Genomic DNA, 18,736 nt, shown 5'->3' on the forward strand with positions numbered 1-18,736 from the left:
CAGACCATCTTCCCTGCTTTCCACTTCACGGACAGAGAATCTGAACAAGACTTGTAAGACAGTTTGAAGTTTGTCACCAAGGAAACCAATGCACAGCACCTGCTGGAATTCAAACCTGGCACCAGCGCCAACATCTACACAATAACATTAGCCAATCCTATGGCACGACAGGAATATATATTGCGTCTAAAAAAAAATACGTGTCCGTACATGTTTGAAAGAGCAACGGATGAAGTATGAAGATAAAGTGTAAATGGCAGACTCGGATTCAGATTCAATACAATAAGTTTTCCCTGTGTGTGCATCAAACCTGTTACATCAATATCTCATTTCAGATCTCAGAACAGATGGCTTGACATGTCCAAGATCTGTCTGCTTTCTTTCATATTCTGTCATCAGTACGCCTTTAGTAGCACTTCTCAGTATGCGAACGTGCAAACGACTCCATAACCGTACTTTTGTTGCTATAAGATTCTCTCCGCAGATTTATTACATCATGATCATGACATAATAATTGCAAAGACGTTTGATGCCATTGTGATGAATGACTTGAACATTTTTCATCACACCACATGCATGTCTACATAGTCAAACCAGAAATGATTCAGACACCGGAAAATGATTTTTGATATTTTTCAACTAGTGGGACACTATAGTTCATGCAAGTGAAGATAGCAAAATAAAATAAACATATTTGACCCCAATACACAGTGGCTTACCAGTAAAACTGACACAAATATGGGACCAAATATGATTCACATACTACATAATTGCCAATGCAAACATTTAACGCCACAGACTGAATAAAATTAAGAATTGCTTGGTAATTGGTTGACCTAAATTGGTATTATCTAATTGTGTACTTAATTTTAACAGCTGACAACTATTCAACCTAATTCATTAAATACCCTTCTATCAAAGTTATCTGATTTTATCAAGATGAATTTCGCTGAGATCCTGTCATTTTCTAAAAAATAACTGTGATAATGGGAGAAATGTTGAAGGTAAATTTTGGTTTGACGCTGTACGTGTATATTCAAAATCTTCTCCTTTATGATTATTATGCATAAACTGAATTTTCAACAGGAGCTGTGTGTTCATTTTCATTATGTTACAGAGCTCTAATTAAATTATATTGGCAATAAGTAATTATCCGTGCATATGTTTTTGAGGAATTTTCACATACAAACCCTTCCAGATGTTGAGAATAGATCTTTTTATAGAGTTGTGGTTGTGCTACGGAAAAATGAAATGGTGAGAAACGGCGAGCATTGAGTTCATTTACCTGCGCTTTATAGAGATGGATAGTATTTTAGAAAATAAATAATAAAATCCTTACTTTCTAGGCAGTTTAAATTCATGAATTGTAAAATCAATGTTGGATAAAGTCATACTAAACAATCATTACTACGACCTCGTCCTACGGGCATCGGTTTCTCTCAAACCAGAGGCATGTGATTCAGCAGTCCAGGGCACAGAATAAAATTTAGCAATTATGAACAATTCATATTGTTACTTAGTAGATCAAGGACCCCGGTGCACCTGTAAAATGATTACAGTATTTCACATTGCAGATTCATTTTTTAAATTCCGATATATCTCTTCATTCTTTTCATCCTAGACCTTGAAGAGAAAGCCAAATAACTGCCTTTAATTTTACATACATCGTCAAATCTCTTAAACCACGGACAGATCAACCCAGTAGCTTACAGTTTAAAGCTTGTTGCCTTCCATCGTCAATTGCACTTTTCATGTGCTAATCTGGCAACCCACTTGAGTCAACTGAGCAATATTTAGAAATTGGACTGCAGTACCCATTTTATCCGCCAGCTCTTTATATTATATACCACACCTTTAACAACACTATTTCAGGTTTACACATTGAAAGTTTAATGCGTTGCTTGCCTTTTCTCTGTAATTATTTCTGAAATTTACTAGCAATGCTTTTTTTCCCTTTTGAGACCAGATCAAGAAAATCTCAGTATAGGGTGCAGAGTAATCAAGCTAAATTTCTACATGAATCTATCTATCCGTCTTCAATACTGTCTGCTTTGTGTCATAGTGCCCACATATACTGAAAAAAAAGTCATTCTAAAAATATGTAACGCCATCCATAGACTCAAACAGAGGCCTTGATACGGGTAACATGCAACATCAAGAGGTGAAGAGATGGCTTCGGTACAAGACACTTTGGACATAATCAAAACAGCATTAGTTTAATGGTGTTTCTTGTCTGTTGATAATGGTGCAAATGCCCTGTATGTTGGTAAGAAAAGAGAGCGGGCACCAGATTGGGTAAGAACTCAGCAGGGACCTCCCACCCCGAGGCTCTATTCCGACACTTTCCTGATGACAGAATTGGGAGTTTTTGTCATTTTTGGCATGGAGAAAGAACTATCGCAGAACAAAAGAGTGAGGGGGTGTGCTGGTTTTGCGTGACTCCCCATGGAGTAAGTCCTTGACGCCCTAAGCCATGCTAAAAGTGGGAGGGAGAGGCTAAACCTGGCAACCCAAGCTAAATTTGGCATCTTAACATTTCTTAGCCTATTTATGCTGCATTGTTCTGCATTATGACCAAATGACTAAACGATGGTGTAAGTTAAAAAAGATAAATAAGACTTATTTATTCCAAGAGTTAGCCATTTGTATTCTGCACGCAATAAAATAGCTACTATTGTTCTTGTCCATATCAGTGCCCCCTGAGGTGCTCGTGGTGATGATGTTTCATATGTTAATAAAGCCAGCCAGGACAATGCATCTTGACCTTGCAAATAATAAATCAGCTTTATGGCTTATAGTTCTCCATGTAGGTTACAGTTAAAAATAAAAAGAAAGAAAATGCAAAGTTGTGAAATAATATTAATATTATAATTGTTAACTATATATATATATATATATATATATATATATATATATATATATATATATATATATATATACACACACACACACACACACACACACACACACACACACACACATATATATATATATATATATATATATATATATATATATATGTGTGTAATTTATCCTGAGATGGTCTTAATATACCAAGGACAATTTCTCCTTATTATCAGTTGAAAACAGTTATGCTGCTTAATATTTTTTGTGTATATGAATTTTTAATGCATAGAAAGGTTAAACTAATTGGATTTTTGTAATATAAATGCCTTCTGTACTTTGTGACCAATTTCACGCATCATTGCTGAATAAATGCCTTACATTCTTTCAAAAGAAACATTTTATGAAGCTTAATGAAGCGCAAAGTTACGGTCAGATAGATAAATATAGATAAAAATATTAGAAGCATATTCAGAGATTTTTTTTTTAAATGCGATCCAGCTGAGATCAAAGCAGCAAAAATCCAAGCAGAGTGTTATTTCTCTAATTTTGGAAATAGTGTGATTCAAGTGTAATGAAACTAAGGGAATCCATAACTTCAGAAAGGTGCTGCATACTTCATAGTGCATTATTTTTATGACCCAGCATAGTGCTGGATCTAAATATCAATATACACAAATTAATAGTACACAGCAGATAGTTTCCTACAATATTACTTTTTTAAAAAAAGCAATATATAGATAAATGTGGTTGATAAAATATACAGTCTAAAGATATACACATAACATATCCGTAAACAGGAAATTATAGATTCACATTTTTAAAATGTAAAATAATTAAGAAAAATTTTTTCAGTATTTTTAAATACTAGATTTAAAAATCTAATATGTAATTCAATATTTAAATATATGTTTTTAACCATTGCAAGTTCATTAAAATTGTCTTGTGGTGTGAATACATAATATTTTGAAATTAATTTATATAGAGCATAGCATGTTACACTTTAGGACCTCCCAAAAATTGGACATAGACCACATGCAAAAAAAGTATACAAACCTATTAAGCAGTATATTCTCCTGCATCTACTTTTTAGCTAAAATTATTCAGGTCTAAAATATATTCTTCCCAGAGGACATTTTTTTAGTCATTAAAGATGACACCGTTGCAAATAACAGCATTCATTTTGCAAATTTTAAAAGGTTTCTTTATAAAATAAGTCAACCAACTTCTGCTCGGGGATACGAGTAATTCAAAGACGATGAAAATTAAACATCTTTGTCACAACAAACATTGTTCATAAATAAGCAGCATATGACAGTAATCAGCATGCATTGTTGCGGCTAATTGTTTTGTGTTTTCTTTTTTCCAGCGGCAGTTGCATACGCATTTGTTCCACCCGTATTCCTTCGACTGGCATCAAGTATTTTCAGCGCGAGCCAGACGGCACGCCCCGGGATGTTTAACAGCGCTAAAATGCACTACACCAGGCCTTTTGTTCAGCTTTAAGAGCTCGAAACGGCTGACAAGAACATGTCGAAGATGTATTTGCGAGTTTATAAGAGACGGAGGGAGAGAGAGACAGACAGTAGAGGACATTGCTGTGTAAAGCACACAAGTCGACAGAGAGATGTTGTTGGTGTGTACTAAAGAGGATGGAGTGGATGGCACATGAGTAGATGTAAAGAGGGGGAAAAAAAAAAAGATCTAAGAAAAAGGAGAGTAATAGGGAACATGTAGGTAAAAAGTGGCCAGAGACGGGAAGGATAACAGAGAACGAAGTCTTTAATGGCATAGTAAAAGCCAGCCTGGAATAAATTACCTTCCATCCCGCAGGATTACTCATGTAATTATTTGAATGAGGGATTTCATTAGGATGTGCAGAGGTGTGGAAGAAGGAAGGCTGAAGTGATACAAGACTGAGGACAATTTTTACCTACATAAATTAAGTTTTAGCCACGTGCAGATAATTGATATGAAATTCAGAGTCCTTTGATTAGGACTAAAAAGTGAGAGTGTAATAATGTGGAATTGACTAATCTCAAATGAAGACGGAGTAAAAAAAGAATGAGAATGAACCCTAGCGATGGGATAAATTTTAATTTAAGAGGTTGATGGGGTTTAAATTTCACTTGTGTGAATGATCTTCAGAAACTGCACAAAAAAGTGTGCACGTCCAGCCAGTTACAGATGAAGGACACTGAAAATAAACTCTTATATGTACCTTAATGCTCTAAATCGAAGACTGCAAACAGCAATGTTTTAAGCTCTAGGTGATCACCAGGAAAAACCCTATTTATATAGCGACAGACAATGACGTCATCAGATTACCTTCGTTCAGGAAATCACGATGTGATATTTTCATCTTTTTAAAGGTTTTTTGATTGCTATATATACACACACACACGTCTGTAGAAGTTATTGACCATGGCAAGAAAATTGGTTTACTGATAATTACCAAAAATGATCAGTAAATCAGTGTATTATCATAAAATAATGTGGATTTTTACTGGTATGAAATAATACTGCTGTAAAATAACCCCATTTCCTACAGGCCAGATAATCTGGTGATGTCATTGTCGGTCTATATCGGTTTACTTTACTTTGTCACTGCAAATGATCTCTGACGGTACAAAAAACCCCAGCTTTGACAGAGAACTCATCTCTGCTAGAATGTATGCAACACCATAACTCTTTAGACGGCAAAATTAATTGACGAAAAACAAAAGAATCTCGCAAAAGTGTATCTTTATCATTGAAATTTCACAACACAGTGACTTAACAATGCACAGAATCCGTTTGGAAATTCAGAACAGCATGCTGGGGAAAAAAAACCGACTGCAACACAGCAGCAAACCTGACGACAACGTCTTCAAAGAAAAGGCCTCATACGGGCGCGAATTAATTAAGAAAGAAAAGGAGAGGAAAGCCACGAGAGAGTGCAAAGCACCTCTGACCGAATGCAAACAAGTGTACAAACAGCAAGAAAAACCCTCAAAAGATGAATAAAGAAAGATGAGACAGAAATCCGTCTCCCAGACATCAGCTCATCCTTCCTAGTTGGCGTTTCCAATATTTTTCTTTTTATCTCTTCGATCTCTCAGTGCTCTGATTCGTTCTTTTCCTCGGGCTATAAGAGAGAAGCAATTGATCGCATTCGTACACACAGGAGCCCACAGATGCACGCACACACACGCAGAGCGATAATTCGTTCGATTTGTTCATTTTTATTCATCCATTTATATGGAGGAGATGAAAACCCTCTGCACATCTAACAGAACCGTCATATTAGGCCTAATGCCACACACAGTTAATGCCGAAGAGCTGTAAAACACATGGGAATAAATTATCGCCAGGAGGAATGTTAATAAATTATAGTGGGGAGCATGTGGATCAAAGTGCAACATATTCTTGTTATGCAAAAGCGCACATTGCGTGCATGGCAAGTCTTTGATATTCGGAGGAGGGACGTTAACGGCGGCGCTTTAGAAGAACTTTTAAATATTTGACCTTAAACAAACACTTCAAACTACTGTAAAAGTCCACACTGCTTTAGTTAAGGACCGTTTGCTTGAAAACACACTCACAGTTTTACACGTTTACAGTAAATCGAACAATAAAGAAAGCATGAAAATGTGGAGAACACTGGGAAATTTTTTTTTTTTTTTTTCACCATCAATATTTTAAATGTTACATTCCTGTTTAGGGTCATTTCATCTCCCAGTGAAACCCAATATGACCCCAAGTTCAAAAGAGCAACATATAACAACAGAGCAGATAGGAAAAAGAAGAATGAGAGACTGAGACTCAGAGAAAGAGAGAGAGAGAGAGAGAGAGAGAGAGAGAGAGAGAGAGAGAGAGAGAGAGAGAGAGAGAAAAAGATAGAAATGGTAAAGACCCTGAACAAACTTGTTTGCACCATAGCGCAGTGTTTCCTCTGGGCACATCCTGTAACTTTCAAGAGTGGATCCAGAGCAAAAGAAAAATGTTTTTTTTCCAAGTCCATTGAGGCTACAAGGTTACAAAGTTCCTTAAATAAGTGCCAGCCAATGAGAAGAAAGCTTGGCTTTCCATCATCTCCAGCACTGATTGGCTTCCATGACTTTAAGTACACGCGATTGTCACGCCGATTCAAGTGCAACGCAAGAGTCAAATTCAGAAAGCAGTTCAAACATCCGTGTCTGTGAGGCAGAATGCAACCGTTCAGTGTCACACGTCACAAAAATGGATGTAAAATATCCTTGAAAGTATCCAAATTAGCATCTCTCATCCGCTCTATATACACTACAGCATCCGCACACGCTCAAAAAGGGACCCTGATTGAAAGAAGGGGGCAGTGGGCGGGTCCTAGTTCAATCATGAGCTCCTGGGATTGGGCAAGTCGAAAACGATGGGCGGGTTCATAGGCTGGAAGTTCACCGTGCACGCCGATGCATTAACGAACGTGGTGGTTCCATCGGTCATCATACCGTAACCTAGCTCACACAAACACAAAGATATTATGACTGGTTAAGGTGGATAACGTCACGCACCTGATGTTTTCGCGAAAATACGTTGACACACTTATAAAAGGTGGACAACATGGTACAAAATGATGTTAAAGGAATAGTTCACCCAAACGTGAACTATTCTCAGGCCATCCTAGTAGTTTGTTTCTTCATTGGATTGGATTTAAAGAATCCCACTCAATAAAGATCAATAATCTTCTCCTGTTGAATGGGTGCCATCAGAATAACGGTTCAAAAATATCACCACATGACTACAGTCAAACAGTTAATCGATTAATGACTTGTGAAGAGATCCTTTAATATCAAAACCCACAGACATAGGCCTATTCATATAGAACTCTTTTGCATGTAATCGGAGCTTGATCTGTGCATATTTCTCTCCTGATTCAGACAAGACAGCCATTTCACTGGAGAAAGTATTAATATGCATTACAGACAAGCATTTTGGCCATATTAGATTAGTTTAAAACACCTTAATGATGGATTTGTTTCTTACAAACACAGCTTTTCACTTCACAAGATGTTAACTGACGGTCTGGATTCGTAAGCGGAAATTGTGGATTCTGCCGGCACCCATTCACTGAAGAGGATCCTTTGGTGATAAATTTCTCTAAATCTCTTCTGATGAAGAAACAAACCCACATTTTGGATGGCTTGAGGGTCAGCAATTTTAATTTTCGAAAACAAGGTTTAAAGTGTTAAAAGCTAATGGTAAGTACAAATGATCGTGCAGTGTGAATGGAGAATGAATACTTTTAAGATTTCATCTGCTACAGCAAAAATGTACAAATGCAAGCAAGCAGCTGCAGTTTTTATGCTAAGTGTAGAGATGTTTTGCACATTTACGTGCCATAACACAAACACAGACAAGCAAAGCACAAAACACAAGCTTGCAACCAAATCAGACTAAGATGACAATCCTTTATTAAAAGCATTTTGAGCATGTGTGCTAAATAAACTGTGAATATGAATGTGATCTAGTTTTTGCTATAGAGCTGTCAGAAGGCAAAGCAGCATGGGACAGACTCTGCCCTGATAACCCCAAAAACAGGCAGACTGACGTGGCAGCATGAACAAATATGTCTGAGATCAGCGGGCTGTGTCATTTTAATGCACGTGATTTACAGACAATTGCGATAGCTATCATTTCATGTGATTACCTTCATGAATGTGTCCAAATACATGTAGTTTGGGCTGAACTCTCCTCTGAACAGTGTTCAACAGCTCCATGCAGCCAACACGCTGCATCTTCCTGGGCACCCAGTCCAAAAAACCTACAAAAGAAATAGTGTAATGACTAATACGAACATCACAAGGCAAAGACAATGATGCAGAATATGCAGAAATATATGATATTAGAACAGTTAATTCATGCTTTTAGAGATACAAATGTCAGACGTACCAAGTTAGGGAAGACATTTATAATAAATTTAAAGACAGCAGTTATGATTCCGCTTAGTGTTTCATATATGTATAATATATTATACATTATATATATTTTTTTTATACAAAGTCACCATAACACAACATCTTTAGGTGTTAATTTGAAAACTCAAGGAGGGTGAAGTCTTGACTCAGTGAATTTTGATTAGATGATCTGACTGGGCGCTCTAGGAAGGTTAGCAAGCGACATATACATGAGCTAATCCATGAGCCAAGACTTCCTAGACGTCCTAGACTTCGATTTTTCTTTCACAATTAATTGTGTTTACACAACCAGAAGTTTTGATATTTAAAACTGGTGAAAGTATAGAGCGAGTACAATGATTTCAAGATCTTTAGTGCTGTTTACACAGGACGTGTCCTTATATCCAACTGATGACTTGTTAAGAGACTTACTCTTATATATGAACTAGCTTAATCCGAAATGATCATTACGTTGATTTTACAATTGTAGTCTGATGTCAACATCGCTGCGAATCTTCAGAGACGTCATTTGGGGCAACACTATGATAAACTCTCACGTTTGCACAAATGTATAGCGAGACATGTCTTTACCATGAGAATTACACATTGTCACAATCCCAAAGCCCAAAAGCTTAGTGTTTTAAACCGCAGCTGTCTTTACGCACAAACTTCCGTTCTGTGTATTCCATATGACTGTGTGTGTGAAGGTTTTATTATGTGCGAAGGGATTTGCTGCACTGCGAACAGCGTCTCAGTGTTGCATGCTTTAGCAGCCTGCTGTAGCAACTCCATCTGCCAAAGCCTCAGAGCAAAAGAGTGTGCGTGTATGCACGAGGATGAAGACAACATAATGGGGAATAACCATTACCGCATGCTTTGTGTGTGTGTGTGTGATTTAGGTCTCACCCAGAGGAGGGCAGTGTGTGAGAAGAATATCCGTTGAATCTGGGATCTGATTCCACTTGTCCAGCAGTGCTTGCCCTCGTGGCAGATTAAAACCCCAGCCGTAGTACCATGGCTGCCTGAAAACATACATCAAGGAGGAAAAATACACAGTTAAGGCCTACTGATGTGACTGAACATTACTGCCAATATCTTCCCATGTGCTTCACTGATCTTTTACCCAGACTGCTCTACCGCTGATGAAAACAAGATGACATTTCCATTAGGATCTGTAGACGGAGTATCTGTAAGAGATCTTGGGTCTATGATGTTAAAATAACAGAAAAAAAAACTAAAATCCCCAAATCACAAATAGCAATCGCTTTGATCTGGCATCATTCTCGTATCTTTTATGAAATGTAACAGAAAAAAAAAAGTTTAAATAGGAATGAAAAAGTCACAGGTTTAAGAACGGCTTAAATTGTGTTCCTCATCTTTTTCGTTCCCCACATCCCATTATTTACTGTCATCTCTCTACCATCACTGTCTAAAAAAGCAGGGGCGTAAAGATGATTTGAAAGCTTGACTCATGAATATTAATCAGGTGATGTAACGTTTGCCCAGTAGTCCAAACTGTGCGTAAGGGCTAGTAAGTGGGCGCAAAACATAGGAGGATTACCATTTGTGCATTTGTCCAATCAACGGCACAGAATCGACTGGCAGAGATTTTTTACTTGGTTTTCAAATGTCACAAAGAAAACTGCTAAAGTTATTTTTTATTTATTATATTTAAAAACATTTTGATTTTATATATATATATACACACATATACACATATACACACACACACACACACACATATATACATACACACACACACACACACACACACACACACACACACACATATATACACACACACACACATACACACACACACACACACACACATATATACATACACACACACACATACATACACACACACACACACACACATATATAGGGAAGAGGGACAGAAACAGAAACATGTGAGGAACAGAAACACAAGAAGAAAGGGAAAGAAACAGGTAGAGACAGGCAGTATGTAAGGATAGAGAGGGGGGTTGATGGTTTTGCCTATGCCCCATCACTTTGATTGCAGATGCACCAAGCTTGAGTGACGGTATAGAAATTAACATGTCACTAACAATCTGTCCCCAAATCCATCTTCCTCTGCTGTGGCGGATTTGCACATTTATGTGTGTGAGTATGTTGAAAGACTCAGAGTGTGTGTGTGTGTGTGTGTGTGTGTGTGAGTGTCAGTTTACACATGAAGGTTCCCTTGCCTCTACGTGGATTTTGTAATTTATAGAGAGCAGTCACTTGAAACGTTTACTTTTATAGCGGGCTGACGCATCAGTGTCCCGTCCTGCAAACACACACACACACACACACACACACACACACACACACACACACACACACACACTTTGAGGAGTGATCCAGACCAGCCCCGGGTTCCATCATCTCAAGAAGGTCAAGAGGAAAGAAGGGACTCATGGGAAAGCAAATGCTATTTTCATTTGATTTTATCTGATTATCATTCAAATCACTTCTATCATCAGAATCTAAACATTTATGATCAAACATCCGAAGGGCCACGGACACGGTCTGATTAATTCACATCTCTAATCTTAAAACATTTAAAATGGCCTTTGCATATTGATAGTGCTATTTAAATATTCATCTTCATCTTTACATGGACGTCTCAATTACACTGGATGGAGAAAGGACTCATTATTGGTGTCCCAAACAGATTTTTCTGTCTGAGCATAGAGAGGTTTATAAACAGAAAGAAAATGAGAAAGATGGCTGAGTGTGAATGGGAGATGTTACGAAAACTGCATTAAAATGTCTTAAAAATACAAGCAATTATGTAATTCAGATATTCAGATTTAGATTTTATCAAGCCATTCAAATTGGACGAAGACTGACTAGTGTGCTTGATGTACTAAACCATCTGTGTATTTATCAGTTCAGATGCTTTTTTTCATTTGTCAAGGTGAATAGAAAGCAAAGACAGCTGTTTGCTTTCATGCCTTTACTCCCATGATGCCACATCAGCACAAAAGTAGAAGAGAATACTTTGCAAATTACACTTTTCAATTTCTGAAGCAAATGTAAAGGGTGTTTGCTCGTGTAAAACTTATGACCACATTGCTAAGGTGCCGTCTATAGCGTATCTCTAGAGTGCTGCCAATTCAAACTAGCATTTTGTTTATCCATCTTCTAATTGGATAGTTGGACTAGAAATGCCATGTTGCTGATGTGTGTTGGTCACCACTGGCTTTAAAGCGGTCTATTTAAAGCAGGGGTAAAGAATAGTTTGGGTCAAATCTGTGAGTGCATGCAAAACCTCTCTTGGCCAAATGATATCGGTGCAGTTTTGTCATTAATCTTTAAACGCATGGCTGGGGGGAAAAGGCTGTGGGGCGGCTGTTCTTCAATATTTCATCTCATTGGTTAACTTCAAGGATTTTTAAAGGAAGGGAAGATGGGAGTTATAAGAAAATCTAGATTTTTTTAAAGAATGCATTAATGATTCACAGCTATGTGAAATCTAAATCAATTCTTGCTGTTGGTAAGGTGGTGCACTTTGAGTGGAAAGATAAAAGAAAATTGCGGAGAAATGAGCAAAGAACACGGAGTAGAAATATGACAAGGTCACTGACAGGTCAGGAAAGTTTGTGCTAACAGACCTGTTTACATCAAGTGCATACACTACCACTTTATTTTAAAACCTTTTTACAGCCAACCAATCAGCTGCCTTCTAAAGCGACATCCTAAATGTCATGGATGTGAAACGCTGTGTTCTCGCAATGTCATTTTCATTTTTCTTTTCTGAAAAGATTTTTATAGCCATTTTAAAGATTCCTTCTAATAAAAGAAATACTTCTGAACGAAGCCTAAAAAAAATATTGACAATATAATTTCCATAACTTTTCTATGACCTTTTAAGATTTGATTAATTTTCTCAACTGAAAAATACTCCACAGGAAGAATGTCCACAAAGTACCGAAGGCACATTAATGATTTCAATGGTTTGCTGTTGGCATGTTGCTAAGTTAATTGAATGATCAATTAACATTTTTTTAATTAAATGTTTTTATCTATTTTTATCAATGCTTTTCAAAGCCGACTGAGTTTTAGTATACAACCTTTTCTCTTACTGCATGCGCTTGTCGCAGCTGTGTCCACATTAATACCTATATATCTGAAAATGTTATTTTCATTTCAAAATGTCATTACTAGATCATTTTTAAGCATTTTAAGTAAGTTTTCCAAAAGTTGCTCACCCACACTGAAAAGTCTTAAAACGTCACCTTGTTGTAAAAATAAAAAATAAACACCATCTCAGTATGGATTAAATGCCAAAACGTAAAAAAAAGCGTTTTTAGTTATAGTCTGCAATGATTTTGGGACCGAGGTATATCTTACTAGACGGCTTAATTAAAGGTATACTTCACACAAAAATGACAATTCTGAAATGATTTGCTCATCTTCAAGTTGTTTTTCTTCTGCTGAATTAAAAAACAAGATATTTTAAATAATGTTGGTCACGAAACATTAACATCCACTGACTTCCATAGTAAGGAAAAAACACTGTGGGAGTCAATGGGGACTTGGTTCTCAACATCCTTCAAAGCATCTTCTTTTATGTTCTGCAGAAGAAATGTTTCATTTGGATCAACTTGAAAACTGGTATATGATGACAGAATTTTCATTTCTGGGTAAGCTGCCCACTTTTTGAAACGGTTTTCAAAATGCCTTAAAATGCTGCCTTCTTGGGCAGCTCACTAGATTTTAGAGCATAGCTATGCATACCTACACATATACGTAAACGCACACAAGTTACAGTAACTGCAAATGAAGAGAGCTTTTGTTCAGCATCCTCACCTGTGGCTGCAGTAATTACAGACGCCGGTGGTATCCTGACCCTAATTACAGAGGAGGTGTACACAATATTCTGTGTGTGTGCGCGTTTTTAAGATAGTGTATGTGCATGGCACAGTAGCAGGTATGCAAGTGAATAATTAGCAATGTGACGTTTCTGACACTGACCCAGATGTGTGTATGGAGAAGAGGAGGTTGGGAATCTACAGGGATAAGCCGTTACATCTCTAAAGAGTTAAGAGGCAATATCAGACAGTCTTCATACAGAGCACACACACACACACACATAACCTCATTAAGAGAACCTGTTTCAATTAATAGCTTACGGGTCACAACAGTCCACAGAGATTTACCGGCACATAAGAAGTCCTGTCAACATCACACAACTATGAATGAACTATAATAAAACTTTTCCTCGCACGATGAATGAATGAAATGGCTTGTTAAACAAGAAAAAGAAAAAAAAAACATTAATTGGTAATATCTGAAATTACTATATCATAAAGAATAAAAGCGAATATATATATATAAAAAAATCACTGAAAATCACATCAAGTCAGTGATTAAAAAATAATATAAAAATAATCATATCTTAAATGATTACACCATGGAGAATAAAAAAAAAATCTAAATTTAATAACATATGCATATGAACTGTTGGCAATAAGACAAGTCACATGCATCTGAAAATAAATGTGAATTTTATGCTGGCTTTAAAGATTCAGCTTTAACAAAAGGATTAAATCACAGCATGCTGTCAACACATACAAATATAAAAAAAAGCACCGTATAAGGAAATATATATGTTTTATAATTGTATTTGGATAGTGTTGCATGTTCAGCACAGTGTAGCTTTATTTTTCAGGCTGCGTTGTATATTTAGCACAGTGTGCTGTGCTGTATTGTGCTGAACTACAGGGCCGGCTGGACTTTGATGTTTAATCTGAGAGAAGCAAGCGGTCCATTCACACGGGGCTCCAGTCCGAGCAGCACAGCAGGAGAGACACACTCCACAAAACCAGAGAAAGAGAGAGAGAGAAACCCTGGAAGGCAGAGTATATCAGTCTCTGACAATAAAGGGATTAGACCAGGCTTGAGCCGATAGGAGTGTGTGGGTCTGTTTATGTTTCTGTCAGACATAGCTGCACATGTTCTGCACAACTTCACTGTTTGCCCAACTTCACTGCAATCCCCCACTCGGTCTCTGTCTGGCTCTGGGTTAAAACGTGGTAAATATGGGACATTTGGTCCCCAGCATGACATATGCAACACTCAGCATGTAAAAGTGAAACTAAGACTACTGGCCACAACACACACACATTCATCTACAGATACACACACAGTGGAGCGTGTTACGACTGAGTAATTAATAATGCAAAAATTGCTAAATAAAATATATTTCTTATTATAGAGACCTCACCCAAAAAAAACAACAACAACATATATCCATAAGAAAAGCAATCGAGGTCACCTGTTGAATAAAATAAAAAATTAAACTGTATTTTATTATAGAGGAAAAAAATAAATATACAAATCTACATAAGAAAATTTTTTTAAATCGGTTGTAAAAACAAAAAGAATCAGAAACCAAGAAATGTACATATTTAAGAAAAACAATGCAGGCACGTTGTTGAATAAAATTAAATAAATAAATAAATAATAAAACAAAATAAATTAATGGATTAATTCTTTACAATAAGACAGGTCACTCGCATTAGAAAATAAAATCAATTTTAAATGTCATGCCAAATGTCAAATATTTTAATGCAAATAAAACTCATCAATAATAAGAACCAAAATAAATAAACCTAAAATAAATGATAGAATTATAGTATTATTACTGACAGTAGAAACGAACTGAATGAGCACCACAGCTCAATGTGTTGGAGCATGTGTGTTAACCAGGCCACGGTTTTTGCCAACAATTAAGCATTAATGATAGTCTTAAGTATAAATTGAGGGGTGGATAATGAATTTGGACCCTGGGTGAATGTTTCTGCTCCACCGCATCCGATCCGGACAGTCCGAAAAACCCAGCAGTAACAAACCCATCTGTGCAATGAGACATCTGCCCACACAGCCTGACACGTCTCTCAAACTTATACACACGCGCGCACACACACACACACACACACGTACTGGCCTGGGCACACAGCAGACTTCAGAACAGCTGTGTGGACTCACACTCATCAACAGGAACATTCACAGCACTGATTAACATAACGAGCCAAGAGCAGGCACACACAGAAGTGTTTGATAGCTGATGCAGGGCTTTAAAGGAACGGATCGCGCAAAAACGGAAATTCTGCCATCGTTTACTTGCCCTCATGTCGTTCCAAGCCCGTACGACTCTCTTATAGCGTGCTGAATATAAAAGGAGAATCCCATTAGCACATTAGCATATTCAGATTTGGCGCGGCGCAATTGGCTACGAGATGCACAACGAGAACCAATGGAGTTTGACATTATTCAAGTCAAATCTGACACTGCGTGCCAAATTTGAACAAGCGCAAATTCCTTTTGTCTCTCACTGAAGGAAGAAAGTCATTCAGGTTTTGAAAAACACGAAGATGAGTAAATAATGACAGAACGCATGGACTGACTTTAAAGGAAAAGCCCTTTAAAGCAACGCTTAAAAGTCCGTGGTTGCATGCATAAAGACCTCTGCGTCTGCAAAGCTGCATTCTGTATTCCTTTTGAAAAATCAAGCTTAATAAATGCTTACTGCAAGAAAAAAAAAGTCTCAATGGACAACATCTGCAGAGAAGCTCTCGTCTTGCTACTGTGTGTAGGTGTATGTGTGTGTCCACAGAAGAGACGAAGACGCTCAACAATCGTGAGCAATTCTAAATTAAACTTCCCGTTTATAACATGAAAGAAAAGCAAGACGTCTCAAACCTCCTGAATCCCCGTGCTGCATTTAAATGTATTATTTTCTGGAATACTTGATTCTGATTGGTCGGTTTCTGTCAAATATATTTTTGCTAAACTGACCACATCATTCCCACAAAGTTATGCTCGCCTCTCACAGTCAGAGATCAATATCTGCTCACATATTCTAAGAAATTCAACAAATCATTACTTTTCTTATTTGACAAGTAGCTATGTACTAAGTGGGTTAATTTATTTTATACATTTTTTTTTTTTAAAGCAAAAATGCATCATCGCATTCCTGAACACTGGCCTTCAACATTAAAGCTTCGATTACAGATTTATTCACTTTAAATACTGGGGAAGAAATTATCAGAAGAAATGTATAATATTTCACAGATACATAGATAGATATGGGGTATGTATGCATGTATAAACCTGGAAAACAAGCCCCATCAGCTTGTGAAAGAAACCGTTAACTAACCGTTAATATTAACTACGGTGATAATTATGAACCTTTAAGATAATCAGATGTTTTCATTGTAGCCAATTAATTCAATTTTAATATCTAAATGTTATTAACAAGATTAAACATCATTATTAAACAGAATACCCTTTTTTAAATCACTGCAAATTTACTGAAGTTTCTGACAAAACTAAACACATACAGTACAGTATCCTAGAGCAAAAAAGCAAAAAAAAAAAAAAAAAAAAGGAATATTTGCGCAATATGCCTTTAAACTACAAAGCACATGGTGTCTTGAGATACTTCACTGAACGATTACTTCTGTTTCTTCCGTCAGGTCCCTTGGCTTTGTCTCTCGTTCTTCTTCCGGGAGGATTTTAGGAGCGCTGAGAGATATGTGCGACTCAAACAGACACCGTGCATGCAGCGCTAATGAGCTCCCTCTGGAAGCCCTCAAACACTCTGTCATACGTTATAATTGCGTTGGCAATACGTTAGGTTTTGCGTTAGCAGTTTGTACATAGTGTCGGAGAGGACAGAGAGGAAAGAGCAGGACAGAAATGGAGAGAGTTTAAAAAAGAATGACTGAGTTAACAAGGAAATATCAACGCTGAATGTGTGTGTGTTTGAGAGAGAGATGAGCTGTCGCCAGACCCCTCTAGTCTGAACTGTGAGGAGCAGGTGCAGGACAGCAGCACCAGTGTGTGTGTGTGTGTGTGTAAATGAGTGTGAACGTGTGTCAACGGCCGTGAGTGTGTGTTAGAGATGAAACTGTCATATGGAGCAGCTTGAAGCGATGCAAAGCTATTGCTTTCTGGGTTATAAACACACACATACACACGCAAGGTGAACTGGTCAGGTCATAGAAACTTACTCCTGCTGTGTTAATGTGCTTCGTGTTGGCTTACCAGCATGGCCTTTTCAGCTCAGCTGAGAGACACGCTTTACACACTGATGCAATTTCAACTCGATTTTCTGTCTCGGCTTACTCATCTGAAACTTTCAGTTGCATCTTAGCTTTTTTTTTTTTGTTTAAGAAAAAAAGGTTATTTATAAAAATGGTTTTAATACAACTGCAATGCAATGCAATACGATGCAACGCAAACACACACACCACATGCACACACGAACTGCCCAAGAATTTAGAATGTGGATACTTTATATTATATGTAATCCTTACAGATAATACATTATGGATATAACAATATATTGAGCTAGAAAATGTCATATTGTAGGCCTTGTATCGTATTGTAGTATGGTATATAACCTCAATATATAAACAGTGTTTACTGAACAAAAATGGCAGCATAAAATTAAGAATAAGTAAAATAAATAAATAAATAAATAATCCTGAAACTGGCCAATACAAAATGATTGACCATTTAATTAATTAAATTATATAATTAAAATAATGACGAGTTTTGTAGAAAAAAAAAGCCCTAACAAAGAAAAGAAAGAAAGAACTCTATTACATTTATCAAAAATATTTTTTTCTAATACACCAGCAGTGCATTTAGTTTTTAAATGTTTTTAAGACACCCTTTTACCCCAGACAATCATATTTGTGTGAATGTGCATCTGTGTAAGGGAATAAAATGTCTCCATCTCTAATTGGTGGCAAAAATACTAGCCACACTAGTTTTGCCACATGGTACCACATTTCATTCCTCCACAGCTGTGCGGCGAAAATAAATATCCAGTTCAGAATGGAGAGCAAGAGAGGTGTAATGAGCAGGAGAGGGAGTTAACATGTAGAAAGTGAGGTAGAGTAGCAGAGGAAGCGCAGAAGTGCTTGTCTGGGATTGTGACGGTGCTGCAAAAAAAT

The 18,736-nt window shown here is 37.0% G+C and overlaps 1 protein-coding gene across 1 annotated transcript in view; it reads right to left on the minus strand.

Annotated features, from left to right (window-relative positions):
• Positions 1-6,048: 6,048 nt before the first annotated feature.
• Positions 6,049-18,736, minus strand: part of mpped1 (metallophosphoesterase domain containing 1) — a 31,465-nt gene continuing 18,777 nt past the window's right edge. Inside the window, exons 5-7 of the mRNA XM_043237756.1 lie at positions 9,663-9,778; positions 8,510-8,623; positions 6,049-7,316 (exon numbers count right to left, since the gene is read on the minus strand). Coding sequence (XP_043093691.1) covers positions 7,198-7,316; positions 8,510-8,623; positions 9,663-9,778 — 349 coding nt within the window. The 3' untranslated portion in view covers positions 6,049-7,197. The remainder of the gene's footprint in view (positions 7,317-8,509; positions 8,624-9,662; positions 9,779-18,736) is intronic.

Source organism: Puntigrus tetrazona, chromosome 4 (genome assembly GCF_018831695.1).
Source record: "Puntigrus tetrazona isolate hp1 chromosome 4, ASM1883169v1, whole genome shotgun sequence".
Taxonomy (NCBI): Eukaryota; Metazoa; Chordata; class Actinopteri; order Cypriniformes; family Cyprinidae; genus Puntigrus; species Puntigrus tetrazona.